The sequence below is a fragment of the Mesoplodon bidens genome, assembly GCF_964165515.1.
Source record: "Mesoplodon bidens genome assembly, chromosome: 4".
Taxonomy (NCBI): Eukaryota; Metazoa; Chordata; class Mammalia; order Artiodactyla; family Ziphiidae; genus Mesoplodon; species Mesoplodon bidens.
Genome location: NC_138160.1, coordinates 125,209,012 through 125,223,173, shown reverse-complemented (window position 1 = coordinate 125,223,173; position 14,162 = coordinate 125,209,012). Strand labels below are relative to the sequence as shown.

General features: G+C 36.3%; 1 protein-coding gene across 4 annotated transcripts in view; it reads right to left on the bottom strand.

Moving 5' to 3' along the window:
* Window positions 1-952: 952 nt before the first annotated feature.
* LOC308616247 (RNA-binding protein 27) overlaps window positions 953-14,162 on the bottom strand; it is a 70,543-nt gene continuing 57,333 nt past the window's right edge. For all 4 annotated transcript variants that reach the window (XM_081232482.1, XM_081232484.1, XM_081232483.1 and 1 more), the window contains 2 exons: window positions 6,118-6,228; window positions 953-4,672 (listed from right to left, as the gene is read on the bottom strand). In XM_081232482.1, the coding sequence (XP_081088608.1) occupies window positions 4,589-4,672; window positions 6,118-6,228 (195 nt within the window). In that variant the 3' untranslated portion in view covers window positions 953-4,588. The remainder of the gene's footprint in view (window positions 4,673-6,117; window positions 6,229-14,162) is intronic.

Genomic DNA, 14,162 nt, shown 5'->3' with positions numbered 1-14,162 from the left:
TTTGAGTCAGTGTTGGTTGGCCCCTCAAGTAGATCTTTGAGACTAAAAATGACGCCAAATGGGGCAGGTTTGACTTGCAAAATGTTGGTCCACTTGTTTAAAGCAATCCTGACTCTCTAATCTAAAATGGTCCTGCAGGTTGACATACTCACTCATGTCTTATGTTTACTGGAACATAATTAGATCCAGCCTAGACAGTAAACTGGGGCTTGTGATTCAAAATTTATCCTTGGCTATAGAATAATTTACATCAAAAGCAGTAAAAAAAACCCCACATAAAACCAATAATTTCTTTAATGAGAGCTCATTTTAGTACTATTTGTTACTATTAAACAAATGTAATTATGTTCAAAATTATGCTGGCTCCCCCACCAAAAGCCCTAGACTAATGTTTATGATAAACATCTATTGGATAAATTATCATCTATTCAAAACAAATGGTCACACAGCTTATTTGCCATTTACTTAATTCACAAAATATGAATAAAACTTCTGTTTATTTGAAAAGAATGAAAATGAAATTTACTCCCATTCTTTATTATTTTCCTGTATAAGCTGAGATTTAAAGAACGACTCTTCTTGGACAATGCATAAACATTCGGAGGGGAATTTTATAAGAAAAGCAGTTTTTAAAACAAGAAAATAGGAGCCCAAGTGATATATACTTCCTTTTCCCATCACCACATAGTCCTTTTGGGTAAGATCACTTCTTTCTCTTGTTATTCCTCACAAATATCCATCACAATTAGAACTGTCATATCTTTAGATCATCTCTTCAAGGTTTCTTTCCCTTCTCTCTATTGTGCTTAAGGAAAATGTCCTTCCTATTGTTTGCAGGCATCTTGAATATCCTCAAGATAATATTAAAATAATTGCTTTTATAAAATTGTTTGCACTTTTTATCTGGGATACCAAGATCCATCCACGAACAAAGAAATATGGCTGTTAAAGGTTACTTATAAGTTAACACTTTAATGCCCTTCTCTTTCATTTTCAAGACCACTCTGTCAAAGGAGTGATTCTACTGAATATTTAATAGCCAGTGACTTTGGTACCCAAATTCATATTGAGTGGCATTCTCTCATGTACATGAACCCAACATAAAACACACATACATATCCATCACTCATTCATTCTCACTCAAGCAAGCATACACATACATTTTCTTTCTTTCCAGAACAAGCCAGAATTACAGCTCTTTTGGTGATTGTTATAATTTTTGGAATGGTTCATAAATTTTCCAAATCTTTTAAATTTGTAACACTTTTATCTTTTTTTTCCAATTGTGAACCATTCCATATTGCATCTTTATTGCAAAAGTCAACATGCTTCTTAGAAATTCAGATTGTAATCGATAAAACAAACGTTACATATATGAATTTAAATGTATAAACAGTTAGAAATTCAACAATATCTCCTATTATACTATTACACAAGTTCACAATTTTGTAAAAACTATAATACAGGCATACTATACATCAAGAGGAACCGCTATTCCTTTTCACATGATTTTTTTTTTTTTTTTTGAAATCATGATCCATCACCATGGACCTCTTCTTTTCACCCTAACAAAACGCTTTCCAATTTATCACCTTAGCTACTGATCATGTTTTCTCAATGTTACAGCATGAAGAAATTGAGGGAAATTCTGCATTCCCCGGGGATTTACCTCTTAAGCCTGGGCAGCAATCCACTAGTAAACCAAGATGACCGAGCCAGGCTGGTGGTTGTTATTGCTCAACGGCTACTTAGAAAGATGTCATACACATTAAAAAGAACAGAATTTGCCTCAGATGGTATATGTTATTTCTGTAAGTGAAGATGCCAAGAAAACAAGTCATAGTTACTCGCTTTTAAGAGAAATTCTAATGCTTGGGGATCTCCGTCCTAAAGGAAAAAATATATACATTTAACTAGTTTATGCTAACCTTAACTTAAATTTTCTAATATTATATTTAATGCGTATTTTGAATACATTTTTGAGAGTCAAACATGTTTTAGAAGTCTTAGAAAAGACGTTTATGAAGTATTTTAGGTGTATCGAAAACTAAGTTTTATATAAAGGTCCTCAAAACTTACTCGAAAAAGTGTCTAGCTGTTCTTCACTTTAACATCCTTCTCTTTCACCCCCCTCTCCCCCAAGAACTAAAAAGGTCAAACAAATCCTCAGCTCTCTCTGTACTGAGAGTGTAATAAGATGTCAATTTTAGGTTAAAAAATCATATGAAAAGGAATCTCACTCTGCTGAATTGTCAGTCTACTGAAAATTTCCTTACAGCTCCGTTAATTTAATGTAATTTTCAGTTTCCAAATACAAAAATACAACAATTCTTATTGAAATCTATACGCTGGTAGTTTTAGTACACAAAAAAACCAAACAAATTATTTACAAAATTATACAGTTTAAGAAAAAACTTTGTACAAAAAATATATAAATCCTTTGTTCCCTCTATCACGTTTAAACTGTCAGGACTCAAAATATTCACCACAATGAATCTTTCAAAATATATACCGACTGAGCCACAGACATCAGGAAAATTTCATTAGAGATGACGGAGGAGGAAGAAGCAAGATTGCTTATTCTACTCCACTGTAATGTTTTCCTTCTTTTATAAGCTTATTTTAGCTTTGTGTTATCAGAAATATAACTATAACCTAGAAAGAGGAAGTCCTTATTATTATGAAGGGAAAATTACATGAAAACTTAAAAATGATCCTGGTGTGACACATCATTCCAGGAAAACATGTAGAAGAGAAAAGATAGTCAGAACATGGGATTTAACTTCTTGTAGCCAAGTAAATCTAGAGTCCTGATGGTTTTAAATTTCTTAGTGAATAGTTTCTATTTTGAGAAACAGTCTTCACCTCAGGAAACAAAATCCTTGACATAGTGATCACCAAGAACCTTCTGAAGCCAACAGCAGGTTTCAAATTTTCACACCACACGTACTATAAAAACATAGCTGTGTATATCCTTGAAAAAGTAACATCCTATGTACATTAATCATTTTATTTCCCCAGGGGTCAATACAGTGTAGTGTTGCTCCTCTGCTTTTCCATCTAACATTCAGAACACAAGGACATAAATTTACAGATATATTTTACTTAAAAGATACTCTGTACAGTGTACAGTAAAAATGCACACAGTGAAGGAAACCGTCTACTGAAGGATGCCTATGTTCATGGATAGCAACAAGCTACAAAATTATGAAAATATAAGGTCATCTGAACAAAGTCAAGTTATGACTCCGATTTATTACTAGCATACCCATCCCCCTACCCCATCCCACCCCCAACCTATCCCCAGTCACCTCACCATCATGGTTTAAATTTAGGGAAAGAATTTCACACACTTTCAAACCCTTCTGCATAACTATTAACTAAAGTGAAGCTTTAAAAAAAAAAAAAAAAGCTGGTGACTCTCTCTCCCCACAAATCCTTCCATTATTCTCATCAAAATATCACTTGTTGGGCTTCCCTGGTGGCGCAGTTGAGAGTCCGTCTGCCAATGCAGGGGACACGGGCTCGTGCCCCGGTCCGGGAAGATCCCACGTGCCGCGGAGCGGCTGGGCCCATGAGCCATGGCCGCTGAGCCTGCGCGTCCGGAGCCTGTGCTCCACAACGGGAGGGGCCACAACAGTGAGAGGCCCGTGTACCGAAAAAAAAAAAAAAATCACTTGTTTATCAAGGTGCTGGTTTAAACTTTTTATTGGGGACTGACTTTTGGTGGCCCAAAAGAATCACTTATCTCAATAATGGGTAAGTCAGACTATTAATAAAAAGGCAGGAGAAAGAAAATGGGGACGAGAAAGGGGCAACAGGTGAAAGCCTTTTGTATTCTGAGAATGTTAAAAAAAAAGAAAGGGAAAAAAAAGGACCAACTGAACCAGTGCTCAGTAATTTCAAAGCAAACTAAAAATCAGTGGCAGAAGTCCAGGAGAGTTAATATGATGACAGAATGGAAATCCCACAGAGCTAGCTACCATTGCCTTATAGCATTGAAGAACAGTTACGATTTACACTAAAATATTACTTACTGCTGCATATTAAATCCCCCCGAAATTCAGATTGAATACAAATTGGGCTCCTCCTCAATAAAATTAAATTTACTTTTCTTCCAAGACAACTCTTGAAAGCAAAAGGGTATTTTAATTACAAATATCTCCTACTATCTGACAACCCATCCATAATAGCTAAGAGATAAGAGATTCCAGGCGATTTTTACATGTAATGAAACTTTACCAGCAGATTATAATCCAAAATAAAATTTCTGAACACCCTGTCATTTACAACACGATCCAACACCAATAGCAACAAAAACAAGTGGTGTGGAAAAATAAGGCTCTAGAGATTATCCAAGTCATTCCTGTGGATCTTCACAACTGTGTAAAAGTCACTAGGCCTTTGGTGCTTTAATATTATGAACAGTTATGAGATGTAATTAAATAGCAAACTTGCTGTCCTTAAACCTACTGTGTTGAAAATAAAAACAAAAACAATTTTTTTGGCTCATTGACTTCTTTAAATAATTTTTAAAAGTTGTTCTTCTAAACAATATTCCTAAAAATTATACAGCTCGCATCAGATTTCATCTTCGCCATGAACGAGACTCATATTCATCTTCATCCTCATCGTCGTCATCATGCAAAAACAAATCTGACGTTTCTGTTTCCTGAAGAAAAGAGAGGGTAAAATCTGCTCAGTGGCACAAGAAAGTTAAGTAAAGTGCTTTTAAGGCCAAAGGACAAACAGACTAGTATACAAAGCCCAGGCTGGATTTACAAGTGACGCAAAGTATCTTTTGGGGCAAAAAACCCCCAAAACATTAAAAAAAAAATATATATATATCTATATATATATATAGATATAGATATTCTTCTCCCCTGCTAATCTTGCTAGTGAGAAGATTTCCATTCTAATATCATCAGAAAAATAAAGTAAATAACATATGAACATTTAGTGGGGGGAGGAGGATATCTATGAAACATGTTTTTGATAAAGTTAATTTTATTCTATTATCTTAAAAGTGAGGAAAATAAATAACCATTTGAACGTCTAAACTTTTCCTCTAATATCCGATTGTCAGGGACGAATATAATACCTTCCCTATGACACTGACACTCCAAATCTTACATAAAAATCTAAAATCTTACACAAAGTAAAAGTATCTACAAACTTTCCCTAAATACCAAGATTTTTCTTTTCTTTCTTTTTTAAACAAGGGAAATGTTTCTGCTTTTGTTATGTAAAATTACCCACTTGGTCAGGAAGACTCTTGATCAGGCATAAATGCTCGCTATCTTTTAAAACCAAAATTACGATGAATGAGGAATAACTTGCAATGCTGCCTAAGTGTCCATTTTAATAAACTAATAGAAATACTGCAGTAAAAAAGCAATATTAATTCTCTTTTTTTTTTTTTTTTTTTTTTGCGGTACGCAGGTCTCTCACTGTTGTGGCCTCTCTCGTTGCGGAGCAGAGGCTCCGGACGCGCAGGCTCAGTGGCCATGGCTCACGGGCCTAGCTGCTCCGCAGCATGTGGGATCTTCCCGGACCGGGGCACGAACCCGTGTCCCCTGCATCGGCAGGCAGACTCTCAACCACTGCGCCACCAGGGAAGCCCTAATTCTCATGTTTTAAGAAGCTGGTTAGTACTTGTATTATTTAAGTCCTTGGTTTTGCTATGCTTCCCTCTTACGTCCATCTTCTTTACACTCTCATTTTAACCAACTATACGTAGAAAGAAAATAAGAAACTCAAATGTATTACTTATGGAACTTGAATAAGTGAAAACTAGAACAATCAGATAAAATTTAATTTGTTCACTTAATTCGTCTTCATTTACCAAAATAAAAACATCCAGAGCCCCAATAAAGCCAAAATAAATGCAAATTTAAAAAAGTACAGTCTCTCTTACACCAGAAAATAACCCCCCAAAGAGCTTTTTTATTTCTGCACCTAATCTGATTCTTTAATAAACTTCTAGACTAGTCTTAATTAATTACATGCATGAAAAAACTCAATATTTATTTTTAAATTTATATTACTTAATGTTAAGAAAAGCATATAACTGGAAAACAATCTAATTCAACTCTTATTTTCAATCGTTAAATTTACCTCCTCCTTGACTTCTTCTTCCTCAGTCTCAGTGGATACAGAAGGCACCTTGGCCTTGTGCCAGGATATTTGTAGCCGACGGTCTTTGAATTTTGACCCTTGGTTTGCAGGCTAAAATAGATTTTAGAAGAACACAAAAGTTTGTACTCACATTTACTAATGATTTCTTCAAATTGTGTGCTATTAAAAGTTTAATGACTTGAGGGAAAAAAAATCTGTTAAAATGGATCTACAAATAATCTCCAATGAGAGCTAGAAAAAGTGAAGTTCTTTTTAATTAGAAGACCACATGTTTGGTTTTCCCAGGACAGTCCATGATTAATGTTGATGTCACATAAATTTTAAGATCTGTCTTGGTTTGGATGATAAATTATATAGTCATTCTACTTAGAAAAGTCATGATGAGGACAACAAATACTGTCTTAATATGATTACTGGCCTTTGGCTTTGATAATCTACATATTTGGAGTAAAACCTTACAAATATAAGTAATTTAAAAATTATCTATTCATCTCATGACATCTCTTATATCCCCATCTATATCTGTTAAAACTATTCCCACTTCTTTTCCTGAAATGCTATATAACAATGAGAAATACTCTGCAGCTCATCTACGCATCCCATTAAACACCTACTATCCTATCTCAGGGTAAAACTACGCAGTTTCAAATGTATTTCTTGTTACTACTGTCTAAACATTTTTTTCCTCCCCAGCAAATTTCAGTAAGAGAAACCAAAAGTTTAATTTTAAGGACAAAGCAACAGAGACAAAAGAACAGAGACCCAAAGTTTCATGAAAGTGAAAGCTTAATCATTCCTACAGCTTTCCTATCAACAGATCTGGGTTGTAGAATATCCCCAATTCTTGGTTCAGTCCTAAAATATGTAATAGAAGGGGCTCTTTTAAATTTGGGGTTTCACCCTAGCTTTTCTAGGAAAAATATTGATAAACTTCATGAAACATTTGCAAAATATTTCCATAGAACACTCAGATCACTGCATGGCAAGAATGTACATTAGGCCAGATGCATACCAGTCAACAATTACTGTCTCTGCTGATATCACAGCCTGTGATTTAAGGAAAAACTCCTATTATCCCTTGTAGGTGTTAAATGTTTATAACCTGACACCAAACATTTTGACTCATGGGATAAACTAAAATGACATATCAAAATGGCCCTAACCCAAATATACATTTACCATCTTTTCAAAATCAGGTAGTTACTAAGTGAGTGGACGTTAAAAGTTCTCATCACAAGGAAAAAAATTTTTTAACTATGTGTGGTGATGGATTTTAACTAAACTTATTTTAGTAATCACAATGCCATATGTACACTGAATCATGTTGCACATCTTAAACTAATACAATGTTGTATTTCAATTATATCTCAATAAACCTTGGGGAAAGAAAAAACAGGTAATTTGCGTAACAGACATCCCTTGCCCTTACTGTATCCTTTAACATACAGCCCAATTATAGAGATTCCTTCAGTATTTTGTTCATTTCTATATTATTTAAATTCTTTCCAGCTTTACTGAAGTGTAACTGACAAATAAAACTGTAAGATATTTAAAGTGTGCAATGTGACGATTTGATACACTGTGAAAGGATACCCCATCGAGTTAACACATGCATACCTCACGTATTTATTACCCTTTTGGGGGGGCAGGGGAGGGGGGGTTATTAGAACATTTAAGTTCTACTCTCCTAGCAAATTTCAATTATATAATACAGTGTTGTCAACTATGGTCACCATGTTATACATTAGGTCCTTAGACTTTGTTATCTGAATTTTTAAGTAAAGTTATATTACTTTTATTAGCAAGAAAAAGCAATATAAAAAATTTTAACCTATATTAACTGGGTTGCTTTCCAAAGCGGGTAGCAGTTCTATCTTCCAAAAGAAATTTTAAGGCATTAGATGTATTGCATATATATTACTGAAGGAAGAAGGAGAAATTTAATTGGTATGCAGTCAGGAACTAAGAATATAAAACTCCCACTACCTAACTTGTAACAAATAAGATTAATAAATAGAATAAAGATGTATTCTAATAATACCAAGTCAGGAACTCTCACACACCACTGGTGGGAATCTAAACAAATAAAACTGATGCAGTTCACTCAACAAGTCCATGTATGTCCAACAGAAATGTACATGTATATATGAAAAGGCATTTAAAACAATGTTCATAGCAACACTGTTCATAAAAATGAACTGGAAATAACCCAAATACCTATCAATAGGAGAATGGAAAAATAAATTGTGGTATATATATACAATGAAAATTATACAGCAGTAAAAATAGCAAACTACTGTTACATGTAATAACATGAATGAATCTCACAAACAGAATGTTAAGAAAAAAAAAAAGTCGACACAACAGAATATACAGTGGTTCCATACATATAAATTTTCTTAAATAGGCAAAATAATACTATAACATTTAGGAATACACATTTAGGTGATAAAAATACAGTTGATTCTCGTTATTTGCAGTAGTCACATGAAGTTCACCCAAGCACTGAATTAGCAAACACTGAACCATTGTTCCTAGGGGAAAGAGAGGGTTAGGTTCCTATGAGCCTCTGGTCAAAACATTTTTGTCCACTGATCAATACGTAATCTTGTTTTATGTTTAAGGACATTATTTAATATATACTGTTGATTCATTAACATTGAACTCATGGCCCAAAGCATGACAACTCATGCCTGAACAAGGCTTATCTCTAACACACATCTTCACCATAAGGCACATCACTACCTTACTGAACACTTACACAGCACTTCAGAACTATACTTGGAAGCCATTATAAACAGTGAAATCACCAATGAAAAGCACAAAAAATGAGAGAAATATGGCACTAAATAGACTGCAAAAAAGACTTGTTTACAAGATGAGAGCTGAGACGAGAAGGCAGAACATCACCTCATTTGACCTCCGTTGGGAACTTGTGCACTGGTCAACTCAAATTTTTCACAGTTCTGCACATGTCTGAAAATGACCACAGAAGCACTTCAGGTATTGATTTTGAGGCTGTAATAAATTTTAGTGGGTAGGTGAATGTGCAATGCAGTATCCACGAATAATGAGAATCAACTGTATAAAGAAAGCAAGGAGGTGATTATAATAAAGTGAGGCTAGACTTTTTCTGAGGAGAGAAGATAGTGACTGGAAGGGGGCAGAAGGAGACTTTTGGGGTGCTGGGAATGTTCTATTTCTTGACCTGAGGGGCAGGTAATATGGTACCTTCTGATAAATCACTTAACTATACATTTCTTATTGGTATAGTTTGTTTCAATAAACATTTTAAGTTGAGTATTATCTTCAAAATTTCAAGAAAATACCAATTAGCCAAGATATTTATGTTAAAAAAAGCAATGTTTAGAATGCACCTCTGTATTTATAAATGATCCCATTTTGGTAAATTTTTTTTAAATTTATTTATTTATTTATTTATTTATTTATTTATTTATTTATTTATTTATTTATTTTTGGCTGTGTTGGGTCTTCGTTTCTGTGTGAGGGCTTTCTCTAGTTGCGGAAAGCAGGGGCCACTCTTCATCGCGGTGCGCGGGCCTTTCACTATCGCGGCCTCTATTGTTGCGGGGCACAGGCTCCAGACGCACAGGCTCAGTAGTTGTGGCTCACGGGCCTAGGTGCTTCGTGGCATGTGGGATCTTCCCAGACCAGGGTTCAAACCCGTGTCCCCTGCATTAGCAGGCAGATTCTCAACCACTGCACCACCAGGGAAGCCCCGGTAAAATTTTTTTTTTTCTTTTTGTGGTTCGCGGGCCTCTCACTGTTGTGGCCTCTCCCCTTGCGGAGCACAGGCTCCGGACGCACAGGCCCAGCGGCGGCCATGGCTCACGGGCCCAGCCGCTCCACGGCATGTGGGATCCTCCCGGACCGGGGCACGAACCCGCATCCCCTGCACCGGCAGGCAGACTCCCAACCACTGCGCCACCAGGGAAGCCCCCGGTAAAATTTTTTTGATGAGAGACTTAATATATGTATTCTTATATTCGTAATTTTTTTCTATAAAAATATCCAAGAATAATAACTACCTTGTAAGAGCAGGCCAAGATTAAGAGGTGAGATTTTTACTTTTTATTAACCAAATTTTAACCCTTTGCATGTATTAATTTTTTAAATTAAAAATACTTCAAAAAATTTAGGACTTGCCTCATATACCTATCAAAATATCTAATTTTTCTACACACACATATATATTCTCTCACACGCATATCTATATCATGGCTTGAAATAATGAAATATTGGAGAAAAGTTAGATGTCCATCAATACAGGACTAATTAAATCTAGTACAGTACATCTATACAATAAATCACCATGCAGCCATTAAAAACAAAGCAACACCATATGCACAATTAACAGTAATTGCCTATGGGGAGTGGAACTGAATGACTGGAGGTAGAAAGAAATCTTATTTTTCTTTCCTTTTCTTTTTCTTTTGGCCACACCACGCGGCATGCGGGATCTTAGCTTACTGACCAGGGATCAAACCTGTGCCCCCTGCATTGGAAGCATGGACTCTTAACCACTGGACCGCCAGAGAAGTCCAGGAAATCTTACTTTTCATTGTACATACTTTTCTTTTTGACTGTATACATGTGTTGCCCCCCAAAATAAATCAATTATTAACATATATGAATATATGTGTGAATATGGGCAAATCAATTACATAGCATCAATAAAAAATTATATGCAGTAACTTAGAAGCGTGTAGAACCTTAGAGGTAGAAGTTACGCAGAGAGAAATTCACCTACACAGCCATTTTCCCAGATCAGAAACTGATGCCAAATCTGTGCCAGTCATGATTCATCAATCCCCTGACTGGCAAAGATGAAAAAACAAAACTTAAGTGCTATTGAGAATATGGGCAAACAGGTGCTCTCACCCAATGTCACTACAAGTTTAAATTAGCACAACATTCCTGGAGGGTTATCTGGCAAGCTGTACCAAAATTTTAAATACACATACACATGCCTTCGATCCAGCCATCTTGCTCCTACGAACTAACCTAGGGCAGTGGTTCTCGGTGGGAGATGATAATGTTACTCTAGAGCGCATTTTGGTGGTCACGCTGACTGAAGAGCACTTACTAGTATTTAGTAGGTGAGAGCCAGAGGTGCTAAAGGTCCTGCAGTGCACAGGACTGTCCACATAACAAATTATTTCACTCAAGAACGCCAAATCCAGTAAGATGTATATAACATTGTCCATAACAGTGAAAAAGCAGGAAACACCCTAACTAGCCATCCTGACTGACACCATGAAGAAAAAGACCTAAGGAAGAAAGCCAGCACACTAGGATAGTAGAGGAGAAACATGAAAAGAACCTGTGTAGCTGAGTTTCTTAAATAATCAATCCTAAAACCTCCCTACCTTTAGACTTCTTGAAAAAAAAGAAAATATCCATATTTTCCAAGTTATTTATCTGTTACTTGCAGCTAAATGCATCCTGAGAAGCATTTACTGTTTTCATAATCAGGAAGAATAAAATTAAAAAATCAACTTCCACTCTATTATTACTGAGTACAACTCTAAACCACACTACCATAGCTCAAAATCTTTGTAGTTAAATGATGCATACTATTGAAATAATGCCGAAGTACAGTTCAAGTATTCCAAACATTCAGTATAAATAACTTTCCTGTTGAAATTAGCTGAACCTCTCTTTACCCAGGAGTGAAGGAAAGCACCCTAAGCTCTCATCCTATCTGTGCCCTTAAGCAAGGCTCTATGACTTAGAATTTTCAGCTTTTACCTAAACTTTAATATTAAAATACTTAAAGGAAATTCTTCATGAAGGTCTTTGATACCCTCCTAACTCTGTCAAATGAAAGATATATAAATAAGGATTCTTTCTTTAAAAAAGTTCTTTTGGGACTCACTGATTTTATCTTTAAAATATACAAAATTCTATTTATATATTACATGATATTATTTCCCTTAAAAAAATTTTATTTATTTGGTTGCACCGGGTCTTAGTTGCAGCAGACACGCTCCTTAGTTGAGGCTCGCCAGCTCCTTAGTTGCAGCAGGTGGGCTCCTTAGTTGTGGCATGCGAGCTCTTAGTTGCGACATGCATGTGGGATCTAGTTCCCTGACCAGGGATCGAACCCGGGCCCCCTGCATTCGGAGCGTGGAGTCCCAACCACTCTGCCACCAGGGAAGTCCCATATTTCCCATTTTTTAACTTAAATATTTAATATATAAAGTAATACAATAATATATACCAGGGGTCTGCAAACTACAAACTTCAGGCCAAACATGGCCCAGCACCTTGTTTTTGGTGGCCTGTGAGCTATGAATTATTTTTACATTTATAAAAAATTATTAAAAGAAGAAAAGGAAAAAGAAGAAGGAAGAGGAAGAGGGAACGACAGGTTTAGAGAGAGGAGGAAAAGGAGAAAATGTGACAGAGACTGTACGAAATCTGCAAAAGCCTAACATGTTTACTATCTGGTTCTTTACTAGAAAAAGTCTGACTAGTGATATATACTATTAAAATATTTATATATTATTATACATGTTTTATGTTGTTATAGATAACTTCCATTGTATATAAACATTTTCTGGGTTTTAAATTTGTGTATATAGTTGACCCTTGAACAACACAGGGATTAGGGGTGCTAACCCTCCACACGGTCAAAAATCTTAGTAATAACTTACTGCCAGCCTTATTATTGAAAAAAACCTGTGTACAAGTGGACCAGCACAGTTCAAACCCATGCTGCTCAAAGGTCAACAATTTTTAAATTTACTCATATTTTTCATGTACATATCTGGGATATAAGCCCAAGATTAACACATATCCTCAAATTTGGTTTTAACATATACAGTATAAAAATGCTGGTGCTTCATCTTAAAAATGAATGTGAAGTTAAAAAGTCTGATTTTAAAAATAAGATATGTTCCTTTGGAAAGCACAGAAAACAGAGAAGAGCCTAGAAGGGAAAAAAAAATTAAAACTAACTTGAATTCTCCCACCCAGAACTAACAATTTAAAGCAGTTCCACTCCACGTTTATGTATACTCTCCTATCCCACCTTTCCTTAACCTAAAAGACAATCCTGAGAATTTTCTTACGTCATTATTCTTTAAAAACATGTTTCTAATTGCAGCAAAGTACTGTTGAGCGTTTAGATAGTTCTCATTTTCACTATTATAGAGAGTGCTACACTGAGCACACTTACAGTTTGCAGAATCGTTTGTATAATTTCTGTATGATAAATTCTTAAAAGTGGATTAATGCAGGGGTCCTCAACCCCCAGGCCACACAGCAGGAGGTGAGTGGCAGGTGAGCAAGTGAGGCTTCATCTGTATTTACAGCCACTCCCCATTGCTTGCATTGCCACCTGAGCTCTGCCTCCTGTCAGATCAGCAGCGGCATTAGATTCTCACAGGAGCATGAACCCTACTGCGAACTGCGTATGTGAGGGATCTAGGTTGCACGCTCCTTGTGAGAATCTAATGCCTGATGATCTGCAGTGGAGCTGAGGTGGTGATGCTAGCGCTGGGGAGCGGCTGCAAATACAGATTATCATTAGCAGAGAGGTCTGACTGCACAGAGACCATAATAAATCAACTACTTGCAGACTCACATCAAAACCCTATCAGTGAGTGGCACGTGAAAACGAGCTCAGGGCTCCCACTGATTCTGCATTACGGTGAACTGTATAATTATTTCATTATATATTACAATGTAATAATAATAGAAATTAAGTGCACAATAAATGTAATGGGCTTGAATCATCCTGAAACCATTCCCCCCTCCCCTCTGGTCCGCGGAAAAACTGTCTTCCATGAAACCAGCCCCTGGTGCTAAAAAGGTTGGGGACCGCTGGATTAATGAATACAAGAATAAACTGAAGAGGGCTTCCCTGGTGGCGGAGTGGTTGAGAGTCCACCTGCCGATGCAGGAGACACAGGTTCGAGCCCCGGTCTGGGAAGATCCCACATGCCGTGGAGCGGCTGGGCCCGTGAGCCATGGCCGCTGAGCCTGCACGTCCGGAG